Source organism: Morchella importuna, assembly GCF_003444635.1.
Source record: "Morchella importuna strain M04M26 chromosome Unknown Morimp01GS007, whole genome shotgun sequence".
Lineage (NCBI taxonomy): Eukaryota > Fungi > Ascomycota > Pezizomycetes > Pezizales > Morchellaceae > Morchella > Morchella importuna.
In genome coordinates, this window is record NW_025763404.1 from 1002941 (window position 1) to 1022182 (window position 19242).

The following is a 19242-nucleotide window of genomic DNA, read 5'->3' on the forward strand; positions in this document are numbered from 1 at the left end:
CTACAACAAGAACAGAGTGTTTCATTAATTATCATCATTATTATGCAATTACTGAGATGGTGGAAGACTCTTTGCTTGGCAGGTTAAAGGGGGAAAACAAATTTTTCTGGGTTAAAAAAAAAAAAAAGAGGAAGACAAAAAAACGGCCACACCAACCACAAAAAAAAAGTGGTCAAGACCCCTTCCACAATTAAGTATATATATATTCCAACCCCAGCCCCACTACTACTACCAAAACCCCCAGTGGCTAAAAAGGCTACATGTACTGCCATACCGCTATACTGCTATACAAACGTGAACAAAACCACCAACAAACCAACCAACCAACCCACCGACTAAAAAACACATCCAACATTACACGCAGCACCAGAGCATCAATATTACATATACACACACAGCTACATGTCCATCCCCCTCTTCCCCTCCCCCTTTTCCCCCTTTCCCCCACCTCACCCCCCCTCACCCTAACCCACCCCGCTACCGCCTCTTCCCCTTAAACCTCCCCGCCCGCCCATTCACCGCCTTCGCGCCCTTACTGCCCCGAATATTGACCCTGCGATAATTCGCATGCGCCGCCTCCGAGATCTTCCTCCCCTTCCGCTCCACAGGTACAGGCACAGCAACCGCCTTCCGCACCGGCTCGTCGGGCAGGTTGTCCAGATCCGACAGGTCCTCGTCTGAATAGCCCGCGCCGGGCAGCTCTGCGTCTTCTGGGTTGGGGGGCGGCGGCGGGGCGTCGTCGGTTTCGCCTGTTGTTGTTGTTGTGGTTTTGGCGGTGGGGCGCACTGGGTGGATCGTTAGTTTAATTATCCTAGTGAAGGCCAGAGGGGGGAACACACTGATAACACGCCTATGCTGCCTCTTCAGCCCCTTCTTCTTCCACTTCCGCCCCTTATCCTCCTTCTCCTCCCCGCTCTCCTCCTCCTCCACGCGCCGCTCCTCCCTCCACGCCCCCTCCGGCAACGGCGGCAGCCCCGTCTCCGGATCATTCTCCTCCACCTCCACCTCCACCGGCACCTCCACCTCCTCCAGCACCCTCTTCTTCACCGGCAGCGCCTCCGCCTCTGCACCCTCCATCTCGCGCTCCATCTCCCGCATCGCCTCCTCATCATCACGATGCGCATCATCCTCCCACCTCCGCAGCTCCTTCACCATCTCGCTCAGCCCCTTCACCAGCGGCCGCCGCCTGCGCGGCTCCACCACCGCCGGGCTCTCTTCCAACGACCCAATGAACGAGCGCCGCAGGAACGCCGGCGTCGAAAACACATCGCGCTGCGTGCCGGGTGTCTTCTGCGTCGTCCCGGGCGTCCTCGGGGTCCCCATCTCCCCCGCCTTGCGCTTGCGCGGCGTCGAGAGCGCCGGTGAAGCCACGGCAGCGGCGGTAGTGGTGGTGGTCTTTCTGGGTGAGGGGCGCAGTACGCGCTTGTGTGATGGGGTGGCAGCGGCGGCGTCGGTGTCGGCGTCGTCAACGGCGGCGCCAAAGGACTCGAAGATGCCGAGGACCTTTCCGGTCTTTTGCGGCGTGGGGCCGACGGAGTCGCGGATGCGGTTTCCGAAGAGGCGGCGGCCGCGGGTTGAGAGCGGGGAGTCGTAGAGGTCCCTGTGGAGCTGTGAGGGCTTTGAGGGCGTGCGGAAGATGGAGGTTGTGGAGACGGAGGTGGAGGTTGTGGGGCGGGAGGGGATTGTGGTTGTGGACTTTACACTGCTGCTGCTGGGGGAGGGGCCTGAGGCGAAGGGGTTGGTGGGGTCGTAGGGGATTGCGGTGGGGGTTGTGGTGGTGAATCTGGAGGTGTGGGGTTTGGGGTCGCGGGGTTTGGGGTCTGCGGATTGTGAGGACTTTGATTTTGGCGCTTTGGAGGAGGGCTGGATCTTGTAGTATTCGGTGTATTTTGCAGCTGTAGACCGTTGTTCTTGTTAGCCATTGTTTTCATATCCAATGTCCATCCACTCTCTGCATATCTCCAAACCACTTTGTCCCAAACATGCATCGAGCAACACTAACCAATCACTTTATCCCTCTTGATCTCCTCCCGCGTCGGCTTCCTGCCGCCATTCGCGTCCGCAAACGCGCGCTCCCACTCCTTGAGCTCCTGCCTGAGGGTCTTTTGCGCCTCTGTGCCTGCCATTTCTTGTGTTGGCTGGTGTCACACCGTGGTAAGGACCGTCGCAGTTGGAGTTGGAGTTGGCGTTGGAGGTTGGAGGTTGGAGGCTGGAGGTTGGGAGTTGGAGGTTGAGAGGTTGAGAGGTTGAGAGGTTGAGAGTTACGGTGAGAGAGAAGAAGAGAGGTGGTGCGTGCCAAGAGGTGAGGGAAGAGAAGGGAAACTTTCAATTTACGCGTTGCGTTGCGAGGGGAACGCGTCTCGCCTGGGGATGCTGCTTTGGGCGTGTCAATGATAGCTGGGCGGGGGCTGCGATCGGGGGAGTGGGGGTGGTGGCGGTGGTGGTGGCGGTGGTGGTGGCGGTGGTGGTGGCGGTGGTCTGGAGGGTCTGGAGGGAGGGTGAATACTATAGCTATACACTGACTTACAACACAGCCTTTGAAGGTGCACGGCAAACTTGGCTGATATCCTTGTAAGTGTTAATTCCTGTACTTGTAAACGCCAAGAGAGTAAACTGTAGACTATCAGCAAGCCGAATGCCAGCCAGCAGCGGCACAATTCAAAAGCGACAATCGCCCTGCAGCTGTTTTCTGTGTTGCCCCATGGAATTTTGGCCCTTCGGAATTTTAGCATGAGATCGAGAGACGATGGCCTAGCTAAAGCAAAAAGCCATATATATTTTGCTCCCGCCAGCCCAGATAGCACTTCGGAGTAGGTTTCATAATATCAAGTATATGAGCAAATGCGCTCTCGCTGATCTCACTACCCGGCCGGGAACGACCAAGAGCCCGATCGGCCAATAAAAGAAGTCAAGTCCCTTCTGTAAATAAGGCATAAAAATCTAGCCAGCACCGCTGTACTAGCTTGGTGTTCCGGGCTCTCCATCTCTTTAAAAACACCACCTCCCGGAGCTGCAGTACTAGCTCCAACCACCCCACGCTCACAAACCCCCTCATTCCCGCCCTTCCATAATAAAAACGCCCATCACCCCCCTTTTCCCCTGCGAGCTACAGGTCTATGGCAGCAACTCCAAAAGAGTGGAACCGGCGCCGGAGCTAAAAACACCCAAAAGGACCAACAGCACACCCACTCCATGGCCACCCAGCGCACCAAACCCCGACAAAAACCATAAAATCTGTATATAAAAAGTAAGCAGACTAACCCTACCTCCGCCGCCAGTCTCCAACCAACCCATCACCCCCACTAGTTCGTTTCAAACCTTAATGAATTAAACCGAAAATCCGAGTGAGAATCCATGACCAAATTTAAGAAAAACCTATCTTAGTCTCGCCACTAACGTAGGCTGATCGGAAATCATAGATACCCCGCAACTTCAAAACACCTCTTCCGGCAGCATGGTGTAGGGGGTGATGGTCCGGTAACTTTGTAGTCGCTTTTTGTGCTGGTGTAGGAGGTGCCCGGCGCTGATAGTGGTTGGTGGTGGTTTTCGGCCGGCCTCGGGAGCGAGATGTTCCTGGTTGTAATGGTACTGCGGTTAGGGTTACAATCGAAGCCAAGGTTGAGCGCGGAAGCGGAATATAACGCTTCTTTGTGTGATGACGCTTGCCCGCCGTATATCCCATGGACACTATTTATTTTGAGGCATTGATATATATAGCCAGGACCTGCTATGCATACGTTCATGCAGTAAAAGAACGAAACATATGTATGTCTCTAGTGCAACGTTATGTTATAAGTTTGATATGGGGTAGTTGTGTAGATAATAAAAAATTTCGTTATTAGATTTTATAGAGAAGGTTCCAAACATTATATATACAGGTAAGACATCACAATCGTAGTAGTCATAACTGACTGTGGTATAGACACTCCGGGACTAAACGCTAGTGCCAGATTAAACAAAACGAGTCCCTCACGGCCGCCGACCATAACACCACTTTTGCTCAAACCTTCTCCCTCAACGCCTCCTCTCTCCTCCTCAGCTCCTCCTGTCCCAACCTCCTCAATTCCTTCCTCCTCCGCCGACTCTCCTTGATACCAAAGCTCTCGCCTAATATCTCCGCCACCTCCTCCAGCGTAAATCCACTCAGATCCGGGTACAGGAAGATGACAAACAGCCATCCCAGGAAGCACAAGATCGCATAGAACCCGAATGCTCCACTAGGAGTCATCTTGTCCATCATAGTCAAGAACGTCGATCCCAAGATAAGATTCGCACCCCAGTTGGTGGCGGTTGCCATCCCTGTTCCGTATCCTCGCACGTTGTATGGGAATACTTCGCTCTGGCCGACCCATGCGATGTTGCCGATACCAAGAGCGTAGAACATCACGTAGATGATCTGAGAGGCAAGGATTAGAATGGCCCAGCGGTTGCTGCCGCCGCCAACGACATCCCCGGCGTCGTTGCGGGGAAGGTAGTGGAATGCGATGGCGCAGATTGTGAGACCGGCGGCACAACCCCAGAGGGTGCCGATGAGGACCCGGCGGCGGCCTATGCGATCGACGACGAGGAAGGTAACGCACTAGTGGAGGAGCTGTGTGAGTTTTCGTTGGTGATGCTAGGAGGGGGAGGGGGGCCTTAAGCTTACGGTCATGACAAAGTTTGTACCGGCAACAATGAGACTGACGGCTGTAGGGTTCTCGAAGCCGACACTCTTGAAGATGGTGGCGGAGAAATACATCAATGAATTGAAACCGGAGAATTGCTAAAATATTAACACATTAGCCCTTGCTGGAACCCCTAACTGTAGGTATATGTATGGCGAACCTGAATTCCCTGCAGTCCGCACGCAATAATCAACGCCCTCAAATTGGATGGCACAGTGTAAAGACTCTTGAAGTCGCTCCAGGCCTTCTGCGAAGCTGTTCCAGGTCTTCTATCCTCGGTGAATTCTTTGATGTATGCAACTTTCTCATCCAAATCTCTATCGGAGGCGCCTTTATAAATCTGTGACAAGATGGTCTTTGCCCGGCCTTCAATACCTTTCCGGATCACTTTCGGCATCATTTATGTTAGCCGGAAGCTTATAACTGCCCGGGGCGGGGAGTTACATACAGTAACGAGGGCTTTCAGGAAGCCAGTACAGTATGACGAACTGGATAGCAGCCGGAATAGCGCCGATACCTACCATGATGCGCCAGCCGCCATGTACATGTGTAAGACCTGCGCCGATAGCATAGGCAACAACCTGACCAAATGTGATAAAGAGGACATTGATGATGATCATTCGTCCTCGGTAATTGGCCTATGACAAACACAGTACTATATTAGAAACCGAATTTGATATATCAATGTTTAGCAGATAGATTTAATCTACTTACCGGTGAAAGCTCAGCAAGATACAATGGAACTATCAAGCTTGCCAATCCTACACCTATACCAATAACAAATCGACTACATATGCTCGTCAGTAACCAACCCAAGACCATAAAAAAGGAAGTCAGCTCACCCAGCAACCATCAACCACACACTCCCAGAGAGCGCCTGCATGATCGCCCCGATGATAAACACCACATCCGCAATTGCAACAACCCATTTCCTACCAATCTGATCTGCGAGCGCGCCGGCCACAATCCCCGCCAGGAGTGCGCCGAGGGAGGTTGCAGCGGTGATGAACTCCTTCTGCTGATTCGAGAGCTCAGCAGGGCCGAGGTCACTGCCGATCACTACGAGGGCGCCGGAAATGACTCTGCATGTGCGCTATTAGTTTTTCCACCTTACTATCCGGACCATTGTTATTCGGAAGAATTAAATACCCGGTGTCGTATCCAAAAAGTAGCTGCAGTTTTTCTATGTCAGCTTGCGATACTATACTGACGATATTTACTGGCGCAATGCCGGCGGACTGGGAGAAAGAAACTTACACCACTGATACCAGCGACAAACGTCAAAACCCACATCCACACCGTTGGTGTCTCAGAAGTCTCTTGCGCCGACGCGTCGTCCCGAATGGTAGGGTCCAATCTAGCATCCTCGCGTATCGAAGCCTCATTGCTTTTCGAGGCCGAGCCAGACCGTGAGCCTTGGTCTTCAATACCAAAGTTTGTGCTCATGATTATTGAAGAGTGGTGTGTAGCGCAAAGAAGTTGATGATGGAAAGGAGAGGAAAAAAAACCCAGGGGCGACTATCCTTTATGAAGCGCTTTCACTTCATGCCGTTCTCGTCCAAGCTATCTTTGCGGGGTACATACACAGCATAGCGGGATCGCTGGGTTGAGCCCGAGGTTGGCATGTTAAACCGCCCGCCCTGGAATGATATCTAAATCCACTCTGTTGAGCCGGGGTGTGTGTACCTGTCTGTACCTCTCGCCGCTCTGGATACCAGGCCATCCAAAAACTCTCACCCGAATCGTACATGCATCTTACGATGGACCAATTAGCCATGCCATCATAACTGACCTATCCCCTCAGCTACCGAGTCTCCCCTACCAGCAGAGTAGAGTACGTACAAAGTACATCTACCATAAAGCAACCGAAGTTATCCGCAGCTTGGCCGGACAGCTTCCCGACTAACGATTTACAGAAGTAGTAATGATGATGGAAATCGTTGTTTCGTTTGCTTTTCAAGAAAAAGTTATTCATCGCGTGATGACTTTTGTATCGATAAGAAGTATGTACGTTTCCAAGATACCCCCGTTTTCGATCCTGGATGCGGTAACCCTTCGCATACCTTTCTGGTAGCTTCCATATTGAGTCCAACGACTGCTAAACTCCCGAACCGTTCCCGCCTTCCGGAAATGGCACGGCTTACTAGTAATATGCTCTAGTGGTAATAAACGAGGTGTCAGTCGGCCGTCAACGAAAGCGCGGTCTATCAGTTTTAAGGTCCTATGAGGATCAGTTGCAAAGTTTGATATACCTATCTAGCACCGAATGAATAGTTAGAATATTTTGGGCAAGAGTTATGAAACCCGCAGTACCAGGATTAGTAGGTGTAACGGTTGCTACCCGCTCACGCACGCCAAGGCAACACCGGGATCGACCTTTCAGTTCGTGAGGATTATACCGAGGGTAAGTAAACTACAAGCATCTACATATTTGCGGGGAAAGATTGATGTTATTTTTGCGGGGGGAGACAAGCATAAAATACCAGATAACATACAAGCTATCTCGGTGATATGTCGGTGATTCTGCGGGGAGTGGCACATGGGGGTGCACTGTGCACAAGAAATCATGGAATCTCACTCGCCAGCTGAGAATCTAGCCCCATTCACTCATTCGTAATTCACTGTGATGGATGACGTCTGGTGTGGGGGTCTTGTTGAGAACGGTGAAGTAGCCGCTGCTTGGGGAGCTTTGGTATCGAGGAATGTATGTATCTAGGCATGTAGCCCTCCTCATCGATGGCATTGTCGGACTACTGGCCGGTGGGGTATAATTCGATAGATGATATCAACCGCGATCAAGGAGCTGTTAGGCTAGTTATCAATCCGAATACGATCACCGCTTAATTATTGGAGACGAAATGCGTACCAAGATATATGCCTTTCAAAGATTGCGGTTCTTTCTCGAGCCTCGACGATTGCTGGCTTTATCATATTCCTATCTAGCAACAAAAAGTCTCGACTTCTACTTGTGGGGGTTGTTGAGAGCCCTAACTCTCCTTGTTAATTCCAACCCACTGAATCGTAGCATGCGGGGTGGAAAGAGATTTATACTTTACATCAGTGCTAGGTTTCTCCCTTGTGCCTGCATGAATGCTTGGTACTATACTGGGAAATGAAAGTTGACTCTGGCGAATAGGGACTTCCTATGATAAGGATAGCCAAGTTAGATGTCATAATAATCAGCTTCTACTAGATATATACTTTATCTACTAATTGTCTCGACTCTTTACCTCGTTTGTCGATGCAATCGTGGAATACTTCTTAGGAGCTCTAGATCATTCTGCCCCATGTGCACGAAATGATTCGGTTCGGTTCGGTCTTATTCTCTCCGTAAACGCCAAGTTATTACGGTTATAATGAAGGTGCATGAGAAGGTGTAGCGGAGAGCTCTTCGTGCTTGCTTGCTTTGCTTCACCCCGGTTTGAATTGGACCTGAAGAATCTCATTGGGACTGATCAGCGGAGGAAGTTTAATGGTAGAAATTAAATCAGGACAATGTCATGTCAACAAGCAAAGTTTCGTAGGTATTTAGGTTCTATGAATCGATTCTAGCTCTTAGTTTCCCCTTCCCAGCTAATATTATCATCAAAAAGTGTGGTGTAGGGCGACCGTACATACAAAGTGTCCATCAATGGTGGGAAATAAGGAACTATCCCTTCAATTCTCGAAACTCCGCTACCTATGGCTCGGAAACTTTGAAATCTGGTCCAAAAGTGAGACGGCTTGGCACCGGGGTTAGGTGATTTGAGACTGAGTATTGAATCATTTTCTTGTGCCAAGCCGGTCTCCATCTCTGTTTTTGGTGAACCAGGGTTAAGAGTACTGGAGTCATCCAATAAACATGGGAACGGAGTACAAATAGTTATCGCCTGGTGGGCTGAGACATGCTCAGAATGTGGTGCTTTGCATATTATACAAACCAGGCGCTTGCCTTGCCAGATAGGGTAATGATACAGTTGATATTTCAACAAGCAACTCCCACAAGCAGTAAATTTTGGTCTAAAGTTGCCAAGGCTGCGGAGCACCAGATTCTGAGCATGTTTCGGCCCACCAGGCGATAGATATGCATGTGGCCTCTCCCGCCTCTTTAACTTTAGTCATCAAATGTTTGTACTGTCGTTCACGGGGTATTGGTGGATACTGGGTATTGGCGAATTGCAGGTAAAAGTTGGCTTGGCTGTCTCTTTTTTGCCCTGTCCGCCATCACCCAGTATCCGCCAATACCCCGTGAACGACGGTACTTATTATCAGCTGCAGCACTTTAATATTAACATGCATGATTAAATTTGCCAAGTACGTCTACGTATACAGTGCGAGAGAACAACGCAAGGTCGAGAAATCGCTCAAATTAAAATCAACATTAAAAAAATTCCCAGATATCCTATTTCTACATACGTACTCCTCTTAACGAACACTCGCCCAAAATCACGTCATCGTCCCCTCAGATTCCCTTCTCTGCATCTTCCAGCAGTCTCTTGACAGACTTCATGCCCTCTTTCGCCCAGTCATCCAACAACCCGTCTTTCAGCTCTTTCGAATGCTCCTCCTCCAAAAATACCTCTACACTAAACCAACCTCTAAACCCCGTTCTCAGAACTGCCTTTACCATATCTAGCACTGGTAAATATCCGCCATGGTACGGCAGCGGTCTACTCGCATGACTCCACCTCCCCCTTGGCGGGGTCTCCCCCTCTCGCTCCAGCGGCGGCACTATGTGGTACGCATCCGATATCTGGAAAAAGAATATCTTTTCCGGATCCACTTCTTTCTCAAGCTTCTTTAAAGAGGCTTTGTAGATCTCGTCGGCGTTCTCGATCTTCCCGGAAGGAACACAAGGGTCCCCCCATTCTAGTGAGGCTGTCTGGAATGTGTCGAGGCAGAGCCCAAGGTTGGGGCGGTCAGCGAGCTTTATCACTTCATTGATATGTGTCCAGGTGTTGACGTGGGCACCCCAAGCCCAGTTCTCGTATGCGATACGGCGAGGATGGTATAAGTCTGCCAGGGCCGCGAGGTCTCTGGCAATTTCGGGGAATGATGAAATGCTGGATGGGTCGTCGTTTGACCCGACCTGGTATTAGATAATACCCACTTAGAGAGCGCCGGGTATATTATCAAAGGGCCAAGCTTAAGCACTACTCACTTGAAGCATCTCACACCCCACCGCATCCATGATCCTCATCCATCCCCTTGCCTTGTCAAAGGCCTTTTTTCGCTTCTCTGTTCCCTCCGCATATCCTTCAAAATTTGAGAATGGCTGAAATACAAGTACCTCAAGTTCCAACTCATCACAAAGACGCCCGACCTCTCCGGCGGCTGTGCACAGATTATCATAGTCATCCTCGGCAAGGTCTGAGATTCGAAGATATTGGCGCGCGAAAGAGAGGAGGTCGTCGAAGCCAAGTTCGAAGCCTTGGTATCCAGCTGTGGAGATAGCAGAGAGCTTGAGCGGGAGCGTATGCGTGGGGTGCATCCCCAAGGAGGGCGTTGCATATGATAACTTTATGCTTGAAAGATCGGACTTTGACATTTTTACAGGGTATCTATGAGATTATTCTTTTCGATCAATTCAGGAGGTGCACTGGTATGTGTTTATCGTGATCTTCGTTTGTCTGCGATGGGTATTTCGGAGAGATCCTAAACAATTTATATCACTACTATTTGCGGTACGCAGATATGTCGTCATGGTTGCATTCAGAATCCTGCCAAGACTCAGGGTTGTCTCTTAAGCTTTGGAAGTTGTCTTTAGAAAGGGATAAACAAAAAAGGTGGTCATGACATCATTGACGTGGTATTTTGAGGGATGGTGGATCGTCGCCACGTGCAGCGGAGGTTTATGTCAGCTGCATGAATGCTCACTCGAATGGATTACACAAGCACCCAAGGTCAAAAGAAACTTTCCGGATAAAACCGTCAGATCCTTCACGCATTGTCTCTGTGGAGAGAGAAGATGTTGGGACGTGGGGTAAGGTAGAGCGGGGGTAGTATATATTCCGGAGTTTGGGGTGCCACGTGCATGAGTCGGAGCTTATCAATCCTCGTTTCTACGCATACATTACTCGGGACCTAGAACCCACTACTCTGGAGAGAGAAGGAGGACAAGTGGATGAGGTAGATGTAGGCTTCCCCTCAATTGTGTACGACACGGCGTCCCGGGATCTTGGTTCCGCAGGAATGACAGATACCTACAACATGTCAACTGTGGGGTATGCTGCAATATAAAGAGACACATGGTCAACTTTTATATTATGCAACAATAACATGCAAGAGCCGATACATCCGGTCAAAAATCAAGCAATATAATCCTGTACTATGGGCGTTAATGAGCGTTGCACGCGGGTTTGAAGCCTGATATAATTTCCAAATCCTCCCTTATTTGCCTTACAAAGAAGGATGTGACTTATAAGAAGCATGGGCTTGAAGCTAAACAAGTTTTCAAAGTCAAATATCCAGCATTATAAGGGTACTTGTTATACGGGAATATCGAGTTCCGGCCCCGAGAATATGCGCACAGAAAATGCGTGAACATTAATAACGCATTCATTATATCCAACGGCCACTCAAGTCATATACGATGACTAATACAAATATCAACAACAGAGTTGTCTCTTTATGCGTTCCTTTACAAAGGAACTCGGGCCGAAGCCAAAATAACGATATCTATATATCACAAAGGAATGCTTAACAAATTGTTCATTACTCAACAGGCTCTGGATCTAATATCGCTCAAGCACGTATACGAATCCTCATGATTAGTTTCTTACTCAGAAATCAAATCAGATAGGAAAAAAGGAAACTAATGGTAACTTGACTCAACTATCAAAAGGCATCATGAAATAAAACTTTAATCAGAGATATTCGCCGGAGATTTAATACCCTGCCGTAGATCAGCCTAAAAGCTCCCGGTTACACGGTGCAGACACAACCCTACACATAAAGTAAGCATAACTATGAAACTCGCGAGGGGGCGCTTCGGAGCATTATTAAAGCTTGAACACCTGATATTTTACAACCTAGATGTCTCCACTACTTGCTTGGCCAACCCAAAACAGGCTTAGTTAACCACAACCAGAAGGACAAAAGAAGGGCCAACGGCCCGAGGCCGCAAAACCGTTAATATATCAGAGGGAGGGCATTGTACCTGAACAGAAATTAAGAGGTGGAATTTGTAGGTATATAGGAGCTGGTATTCAAATTTACAGGGGCAATAACCCAACGATGCTATTCCGTCGGTCCGAAAGGCTTTTTTTGTTCCCCCATGACTATTTTGCACAGAGGAATTCAATCTTGCACGCCAAAGAAGGGGGGAATATTCATTTCTTCATCCTGGGAACTCTCCCCTGAAATTTTGGACTAAAAACTATATAAGTTGGATAAACTCTCCTTTCTCCTATAACTATCAATTGAGAACTATCAATCCGTACATACGCACATACGTTCATACAGCATTCGATATTATCAATAAGATGGTTTCTGCATCTCTCATCTTTTCCGCTCTGGCGCTCTTGGCCTCTCAAGCTGCTGCGCATGGTGGTGTCGGGAAATACATCATTGGATCTACTGAATACAAGGGGTAATATATATCTTTCTTCCTGTTTATAGGAACTAAATTCTAATATCTTTATTCAAATATAGGTGGGAACCATATAATTCTGCAGCTGGGCAGTCTACTATCCAGAGAAAATATAGCAGCTACGATCCCATCCTCACTCCTACTGGAACGAATATCAGATGTAACAACGCTGGTGAAACCTCTCAACTCAGTGCGTCAATTGCAGGTAAGCTCGAGTCCGATAACTGAAGTCAACCCTTCACTCCTGCGGGCTATTGCTAATATGACCTATCACAGCTGGCACTGATATCACTGCGGTCTGGACCCAATGGACCCATGCTGAAGGCCCAGTAACTGTATATATGGCTAAATGCCCTGCCAGTTGTGCGGACTTTGATGGCAGCGGTGCAGTATGGTTCAAGATCGACGAGGCTGGACTTTTGTCAGGCACCATCAACAAGGGAGAATGGGGTAACGGTATTATCTTGAAGACGCTGAAATGGACTACAACTATTCCAGCCAGTCTTGCTCCTGGTAACTATATTATTAGGGTTCGTACATACATATATGATCGTTTCTTATAGATTTCGACTGTTGATCATTGACTTACTCATCGTGTACAGCACGAAGTCCTAGCTCTTCACCAAGAACTCACTCCCCAATTCTACCCGGAGTGCGCACAACTCACTGTCACTGGAAGCGGTACCGCGTCGCCTTCAGGCTCTTACCTCGTCAGCCTTCCTGGTGCTTTCAGCATGTCTGATCCAGGTGTTTCTGTTAGAATAACCTCAGACACCTCCACCACGTACATTGTTCCTGGCCCTGCAGTATGGCCTGGGACTGGATCTGGAACCGGCACTACCCCTGTAGTTACCTCGTCGGCGGCGCCTGCTGCTACTACATCAAGTGTGGCTTCTGTCGTCACTAGCGCTGCTCCAGCTTCTACTGGTGCTGCTGTAGCGAAGTACGGCCAATGGTAAGCTGATTATTTCTCACCCACTCCTGCTGTCGACTATATGTGTCTGATATTATGGCAAATTATTTAGTGGTGGCATTGGATACTCTGGATCTACAACTTGTGCCTCTGGTTCGACTTGCACAAAGACCAACGATTACTACTCACAGGTACATTCCACATTCATATTTTGGCTCAGAACCATCGCACAAACCCGATAGCTAACACACCGCGAATTGTACTTAGTGTTTGTAACACCCTCGTATTTGATTGATTGCGGGGTGGGTATATGATTACAACAGGTGATCAAGGGGGGCGGGAAGGAGGGGAGGGAGGGGAGTGCTAGGAGGACTTTTTCCTTACATTTCTTTTCTATGTAATTATTTACCTATCGATCGTATTCAGTCCTGTGTAGTTATTTAGTTATCGCATTTAAGAGGTTGAAGCTCGCTATCTTTAGAACAACCTTTCCTGCTCGTTTAACTGGAAATCTAATTCGGTTGTGTTTAAGATTCAAGTCTCCAACCAATCAGATGGTTGCAGTTGAAGATCTTTCAGCCCCATTTTATGCACCCCGCATAGAAGTGCGAAATTTTCTCCTCTAAAGGATAGTGAGATCCGCAAATCAGGTAGGATGTGGTGATCGATGACGGGGTTGAATTCCGGGAGGGTGTCGGCGAGTCATGGAGTATCACTCATTCTCAATTCTTTAATTGTTGGGAATTCTTTGCACTTTATTCAAGCCTTATTATTCATTTTAGTAAAGACGCAAAACAACCCGACAACTGGCAATCACTGTGGCGAATATCTTTAGTAAGTTTCGGTCTCGACCATCCTCTATTGATCTCGATTTCCACGTCACATTATATTATCGTTTCGTTTCTTTTGGAGTAAGCTCGTACTTGTGTACCTACATGTCATTGTTGTAATTGCCGGTCTTCCCGTAAACCTATCGTACGACATTGCATGTGCAGCTAGCTACATGTACCTACCAATCATGATTGAAGTATCTTTGATCAGGAGTATCAATTAGTAACCTATAAAGAAACCAGTTTCTAGCTAAATATAACGCATATACGAGGTGCCTATGATCTAGGTGATGTCTTTGGGGACCCTTGTCAATACAGACTTTTATCTGCAGGATGTGGGCAATGTGTACCCAGATTCTTGTACATGATCTGTATGAGGGTTAGGGACATTAAAACAACCAATAATAAGAGGTGCAGAAATTTCTGCCCCAATTCTCGACTTCTGATATGACCAACTCGCACAGAAAAAAGCTTGTAATATTGGCACATCATACCATGGCTGTGGACTGAGTTCGTGGCCAGTAATAATACTGGAGGGTCATGAGCATTTTGGGGCATGAGCATTTTGGGGCATCTAAAACGATCCTGGGACCAATTTCAGCTGCATGCAAGTCTTTGCTGACCTCGAACAATCAAATCCTTGTTATCTGCGCTTGTTCAAGTTCTCGTCTAATTCTTACCTTGAGTACACGCGCATGTACACGACCATCTAAGACGGCGACATAACTTTCATTCCACTGGTTAATACTTTTTCCAGGTGGCCGGCTTATGGGACTGTGGAGTATGGTTAAATTTATTATTGTTTTTTGAATTGGAGAATACCGTATATTTGAACGAACGAACGAACGGACGGACGGACGGACGTCGTTGATAGGATATATAAGTACACTTAGATATATACACTCTCCAAGTGTGCTTCTGTTCAGCCGCTCTGCGCTGTAATAATAAGCCATCATTTATGTGCTGTCAGGCTATTAGAGCACTTGAGTGAGTCGGTAGCGATATTTCCATAGATCCACCAGTAGGTATTAACGGTTTCTGTGGGACCACAAGTCGGTTTCGATTTGCACCGCAAAGGGCATATTTCGTCCCGAATGTCTTCGCACTCAGCCTGTAACCAACCATAGTTACATAACTTGAAGCCCTATAGGTATCAAAAGCAAGCACCCGCATCCCGACAAACAGGATAAACGGGTGCGGTTTATTTCAAATTAATATGGCTTTTACTTAAAATATGTTTTTTTTAGAAGCTTCTTTTAGCATTCCGGATATATATGGCGAGCCCTCGATTGGACGTTCGATTCCTCGGAGTCTAATTCTAGCTTTTACCTGTTATGATAACTGACGGATGCGTGGCGTTTGAACAATGGGCTGGAGTCGATAGATATGGCTTACACGCCCATTTGTCTCTCCACCAGTCTAACATTCTGAGACAGAACGGCAGGCGAAATAGAAGTTTCTCTGTAGAGATTTGTGGAACTACGGCTGTGACGTATATACTCTTCTCAACAGAACGCCATTACCTACGGTGGACGAGCGCTGATTGGTTGATTAGTGGTAGTAGAGAAAACCTCAACCGTAGTTAAGAAATGCCGTTAGACATGTTTTGAACAGTTATAACTGTACATATAGTACTCAACGATGTTAATATCCAAAAAATAACACTATCAGCTCCATAGTCGCACAGGTCTAGTAGCAATGCTGCAAGGCCAGGGCCTGGCCAGCTGGTCAACTTCTTTGTGACACTACATCAAGGCCTCCGGCCATCTATGACTAACTCTAAGAACACTATCTCCAGAAGTGGTGAGTTTCGAAGCAATTCTGAACCCTGCATCGTGCCATGGCCGAGAAGAGTGTTCCCATTGCATATTCAGGTACTACAAGGGTTCTCAAGCTATCTCTCGGTTTTTGGCTATATATACCTATGTAATTGACGCTCGTATTATGATCATGATCATACATATGCATGTACCCACAATATGATCTACGTTAATAATTTATAATACTCAGAATATTAGGGTTTATAAATTTAGTAAAATGATACATCCTCCAACTTGATTTCTTCCATGAGAAGACATTATAATTAATATGGCAAAAAGCGCTGGCAGAGGGAATATTTCCTATGAATTAGTATAGTTCAAAAAATAATGTTCTTAGAGTAAACATATATACTGATGAGCACATTATAAGAAGAGTAAAGCATACTTTTGTAGATGTATCGGAAATCTCGCGGTCACTAGCTTAATCCCATTAATCAGAATATTTCCAAGACATTTACAACCATATGACTAATGTAACAAGCTTAGCTGGCGAGCAGGTATCTCTAGTAGTCGCATGTAACAATTAAGAGGGATGTAAATATCCGATGGCAAGATATGCCGCTAAATTCATGTTCTCTAGCTTTGTGTATTAGGAATCAGTTGACGAACTCGATCATGGACGCAAGGGAGCTAGAAGTTTCCTTTCACGCAATTGAATCTACCACGGCTTAACTTGACAGAAACTCAACGTTTAACGTTTCACAATACATATGCAAGGGTTGCCTTAAACAGCCAGTCTCTTTACATCTATTTCCGGAAATAGTTTTCTATAGCTCGCTTTTACAATTCATCATAGTGGAGCTGACATGTTCCAGCGTGATGGCCAGTATTGCACACCATAGAGAAATTTGAAAGTAAGGGCCGATCAGCCTGAGTTCTAAATTTTCAACAGGATCGTGCGATCACAGATGTACATACTTTTCTTGTACATGCCGCGCATGGTGTGAATACGAGGATCGTGCAAAGCTTCTCCAAGGCCTCTTGTGGGTGTACCCTTCCGAATGACCAAAGCTGTGGCTGTCTGAATACGAGATCATTGACCTCTCTCAAAGTATATAAACCACGATGGATGGCCCTCAACAATAGCTCTTCACTCCACATCAAGCATCTATCAATCCAGCTTCCTCAAGACCTTCAAAAGCAACTCTCGCTATCAAAAAACCATTCGCTTTATCTTCCGCCTCGAACCTTCTCTACACCTTCAAAATGCAATTCGCTACTGTCATCATTGCCTTTGTTGCTCTCGCAACCTCCATTTTCGCCAGCCCCATTCTTGAGGAGCGCGAGATCAAGTACTGCGCTCAGCAGCCGTATGACCCTACCAAGGTAAAGAATACCAGCGAATTAATCAGTTAAGAGTTATAGCTGATACGCTGGATTACTAGTACACCTGCTTCCAAGGAAAATACTTGTGCCCAATTGAAAACGGTATCGTCTACCAGAACTGCCAGATTGCCTGCTACAACCCGGCTGCCTATGCTTGCAAGAATGGCCAGCTTACTCCCGTTACCACTTGCGCGGGCCAACCCTTTGACAAGAACTCCGTGAGTCCTCTCAAATAGATATATTTTATAAGCAAAACTCTAATTTGAATACCCCCCTAGTACGTTTGCATCAACGATCAGCAGCTTTGCCCTATTAACTACCCCAACCTTTGCGGAAAGGCTTGCTACAAGACCAGCGAGTACAAGTGTGTCAACGGAGCTCTCCAGCAGGTTTAGTTTGACCATTCGGTCTTCATACGGTGGGTATACACATGGTATGAGATGATTTGAAGATGGAGGATATCAGGGTTTCATGGACGCTCCTTGTATATTTCATTTGTTGCTACTGTGGGAAAACTCTCTGGGCTCTCAATTAAGTCTGGCTTGTTTCTTGATTTACATATATCACTCCTTGAATCTTTATGTACTCAATATTCATAACAATCTAAAACCAACTTTTATAGTTATAGGGAGCTTCCACACATTCCTCTGTACGTGAAATCGAAGGATTACATAGGCCATCCCATACTCTAGCTTCTAATAATTGGAGCTCTAAGAGTACACTATTATTGTTATTTTTAGTAACCTGAATTAGTTAATATATATAGTAGACATATAGAATTAATCATTTCCCAGAAAAATCTTTTTTGATGCGGATATTTCACCATTATAAGATATCCTCAAGTCTGTGCGGAGTTGAGTCTAGTATAAGTAAGGGGATATATCGATATCCCAGAATCATATTGAGTTATACACTCCACACCAATTGGTCAGAAAGCCCAGCTGCAGTGCTACATGTGCATCTGTACGATCGTCCTGACCGGCCGGCAAGTACCTCATCAGGTAACCAAAGGTAGAAGGCCCACGAATGCAGGGCCGTTTACTTTAATTCCCTAACCATCACATGATGTCTGAGATAATTTGTTGTTTCGTAAAATGAGCTACGTGCGCTACTACTCGCTATTTTATGACGCTTCTAAACTAGTAGTCAATCGTGACGATTGGCCAACGGCCTTTGTCAATCGACCAATGATCTCTTCCTTTTTCTTTTTTTTCTTTTTTTCTTTTTTTTCGTTATTGGCCTATAATAAGTATAAACTTAAGTTCGGTTTATTTTGTGGAATTATTCACAATCAAGACTTTTACATCATCAGGAGTGATCCCAAATCAGGTTTGTACGAGCTTCCGGGGCATATATACATAGTCCATGAGTCGAGCCAATTTCTTGAGCCCGTCTCGAAAAGAGTGCTCAAGTGTTGGCTGCTGGGACGGAACAGATACAAGCTCCTGGCTCATATATATATGCAGACCCAACACGGCCCGGATCACGAAATAACGAGCACTGTTATTTCTAGACGTAGATATCATTGTCAGAAAACTATATATACCAAGTCCTGGTGCACTTTCTGGTATATTCGCTTACATGTAGGCATAATTCTATGTCTTGGGTAACGTAGGACAAGGACGGAAGTTGCGACCGGTTTCTTCCAACAATCATAATCAGTCCGTACTCATACTCGCGTCTAGGATAAAGAACCAGAACATGCAAATACCTAGTTTGTATGGCAGCTCAGCGCCACTCCATACAAATAATCCCTGCTTTCTCACTTGCATGTTCTGGTTCTTTTCCCTGACGCGAGTATATAATCTCCAAGCACATTTCCGCATGTGACTACCTATGTGCGTGCATAGTTAGTTACAATATAATACCCATATGGCAGATTCGGCTACAATCCCAATCATTTCCTCGCTAAAACTTGGCAGATACATATACCGCCATAACTCGAAAAGTTGGCTAGATCAAAATTTCTTGTATGGGAAATTTCTAAAGCAGATCGATGCCATTCAACCAATCACTCAAGTGGTAATCCCTGGACGGAGATAGCCAATTTTTCGAGTAGGGCGGTAAACTATTTTACCACCGGTGGTGAAAATAATACCAGTATTTATACCTTATAATT

At 46.9% G+C, this 19242-nt stretch overlaps 5 protein-coding genes across 5 annotated transcripts; 2 read left to right on the forward strand and 3 right to left on the reverse strand.

Moving 5' to 3' along the window:
* Window positions 1–477: 477 nt before the first annotated feature.
* Window positions 478–2126, reverse strand: LAJ45_03458 (uncharacterized protein; the record flags this gene model as incomplete). Its single annotated transcript, XM_046113044.1, has 3 exons — window positions 478–785; window positions 840–1895; window positions 2003–2126. 3 exons carry the CDS (start codon window positions 2124–2126, stop codon window positions 478–480), a joined length of 1488 nt encoding a protein of 495 aa, XP_045973921.1.
* A 1874-nt stretch (window positions 2127–4000) lies between these two features.
* On the reverse strand, window positions 4001–6110 carry LAJ45_03459 (uncharacterized protein; the record flags this gene model as incomplete). Its single annotated transcript, XM_046113045.1, has 8 exons — window positions 4001–4579; window positions 4646–4762; window positions 4825–5051; window positions 5113–5302; window positions 5379–5451; window positions 5507–5746; window positions 5814–5836; window positions 5922–6110. 8 exons carry the CDS (start codon window positions 6108–6110, stop codon window positions 4001–4003), a joined length of 1638 nt encoding a protein of 545 aa, XP_045973922.1.
* A 2995-nt stretch (window positions 6111–9105) lies between these two features.
* LAJ45_03460 (uncharacterized protein) lies at window positions 9106–10191 on the reverse strand (the record flags this gene model as incomplete). The annotated part of the gene is made up of 2 exons (XM_046113046.1): window positions 9106–9732; window positions 9805–10191. The coding sequence occupies 2 exons, from the start codon at window positions 10189–10191 to the stop codon at window positions 9106–9108; spliced, it is 1014 nt and encodes a 337-aa protein (XP_045973923.1).
* A 1936-nt stretch (window positions 10192–12127) lies between these two features.
* On the forward strand, window positions 12128–13423 carry LAJ45_03461 (uncharacterized protein; the record flags this gene model as incomplete). Its single annotated transcript, XM_046113047.1, has 6 exons — window positions 12128–12234; window positions 12297–12439; window positions 12511–12764; window positions 12837–13189; window positions 13260–13338; window positions 13415–13423. 6 exons carry the CDS (start codon window positions 12128–12130, stop codon window positions 13421–13423), a joined length of 945 nt encoding a protein of 314 aa, XP_045973924.1.
* A 3580-nt stretch (window positions 13424–17003) lies between these two features.
* On the forward strand, window positions 17004–17518 carry LAJ45_03462 (uncharacterized protein; the record flags this gene model as incomplete). The annotated part of the gene is made up of 3 exons (XM_046113048.1): window positions 17004–17123; window positions 17183–17341; window positions 17402–17518. The coding sequence occupies 3 exons, from the start codon at window positions 17004–17006 to the stop codon at window positions 17516–17518; spliced, it is 396 nt and encodes a 131-aa protein (XP_045973925.1).
* Between the last annotated feature and the right edge of the window lie 1724 nt (window positions 17519–19242).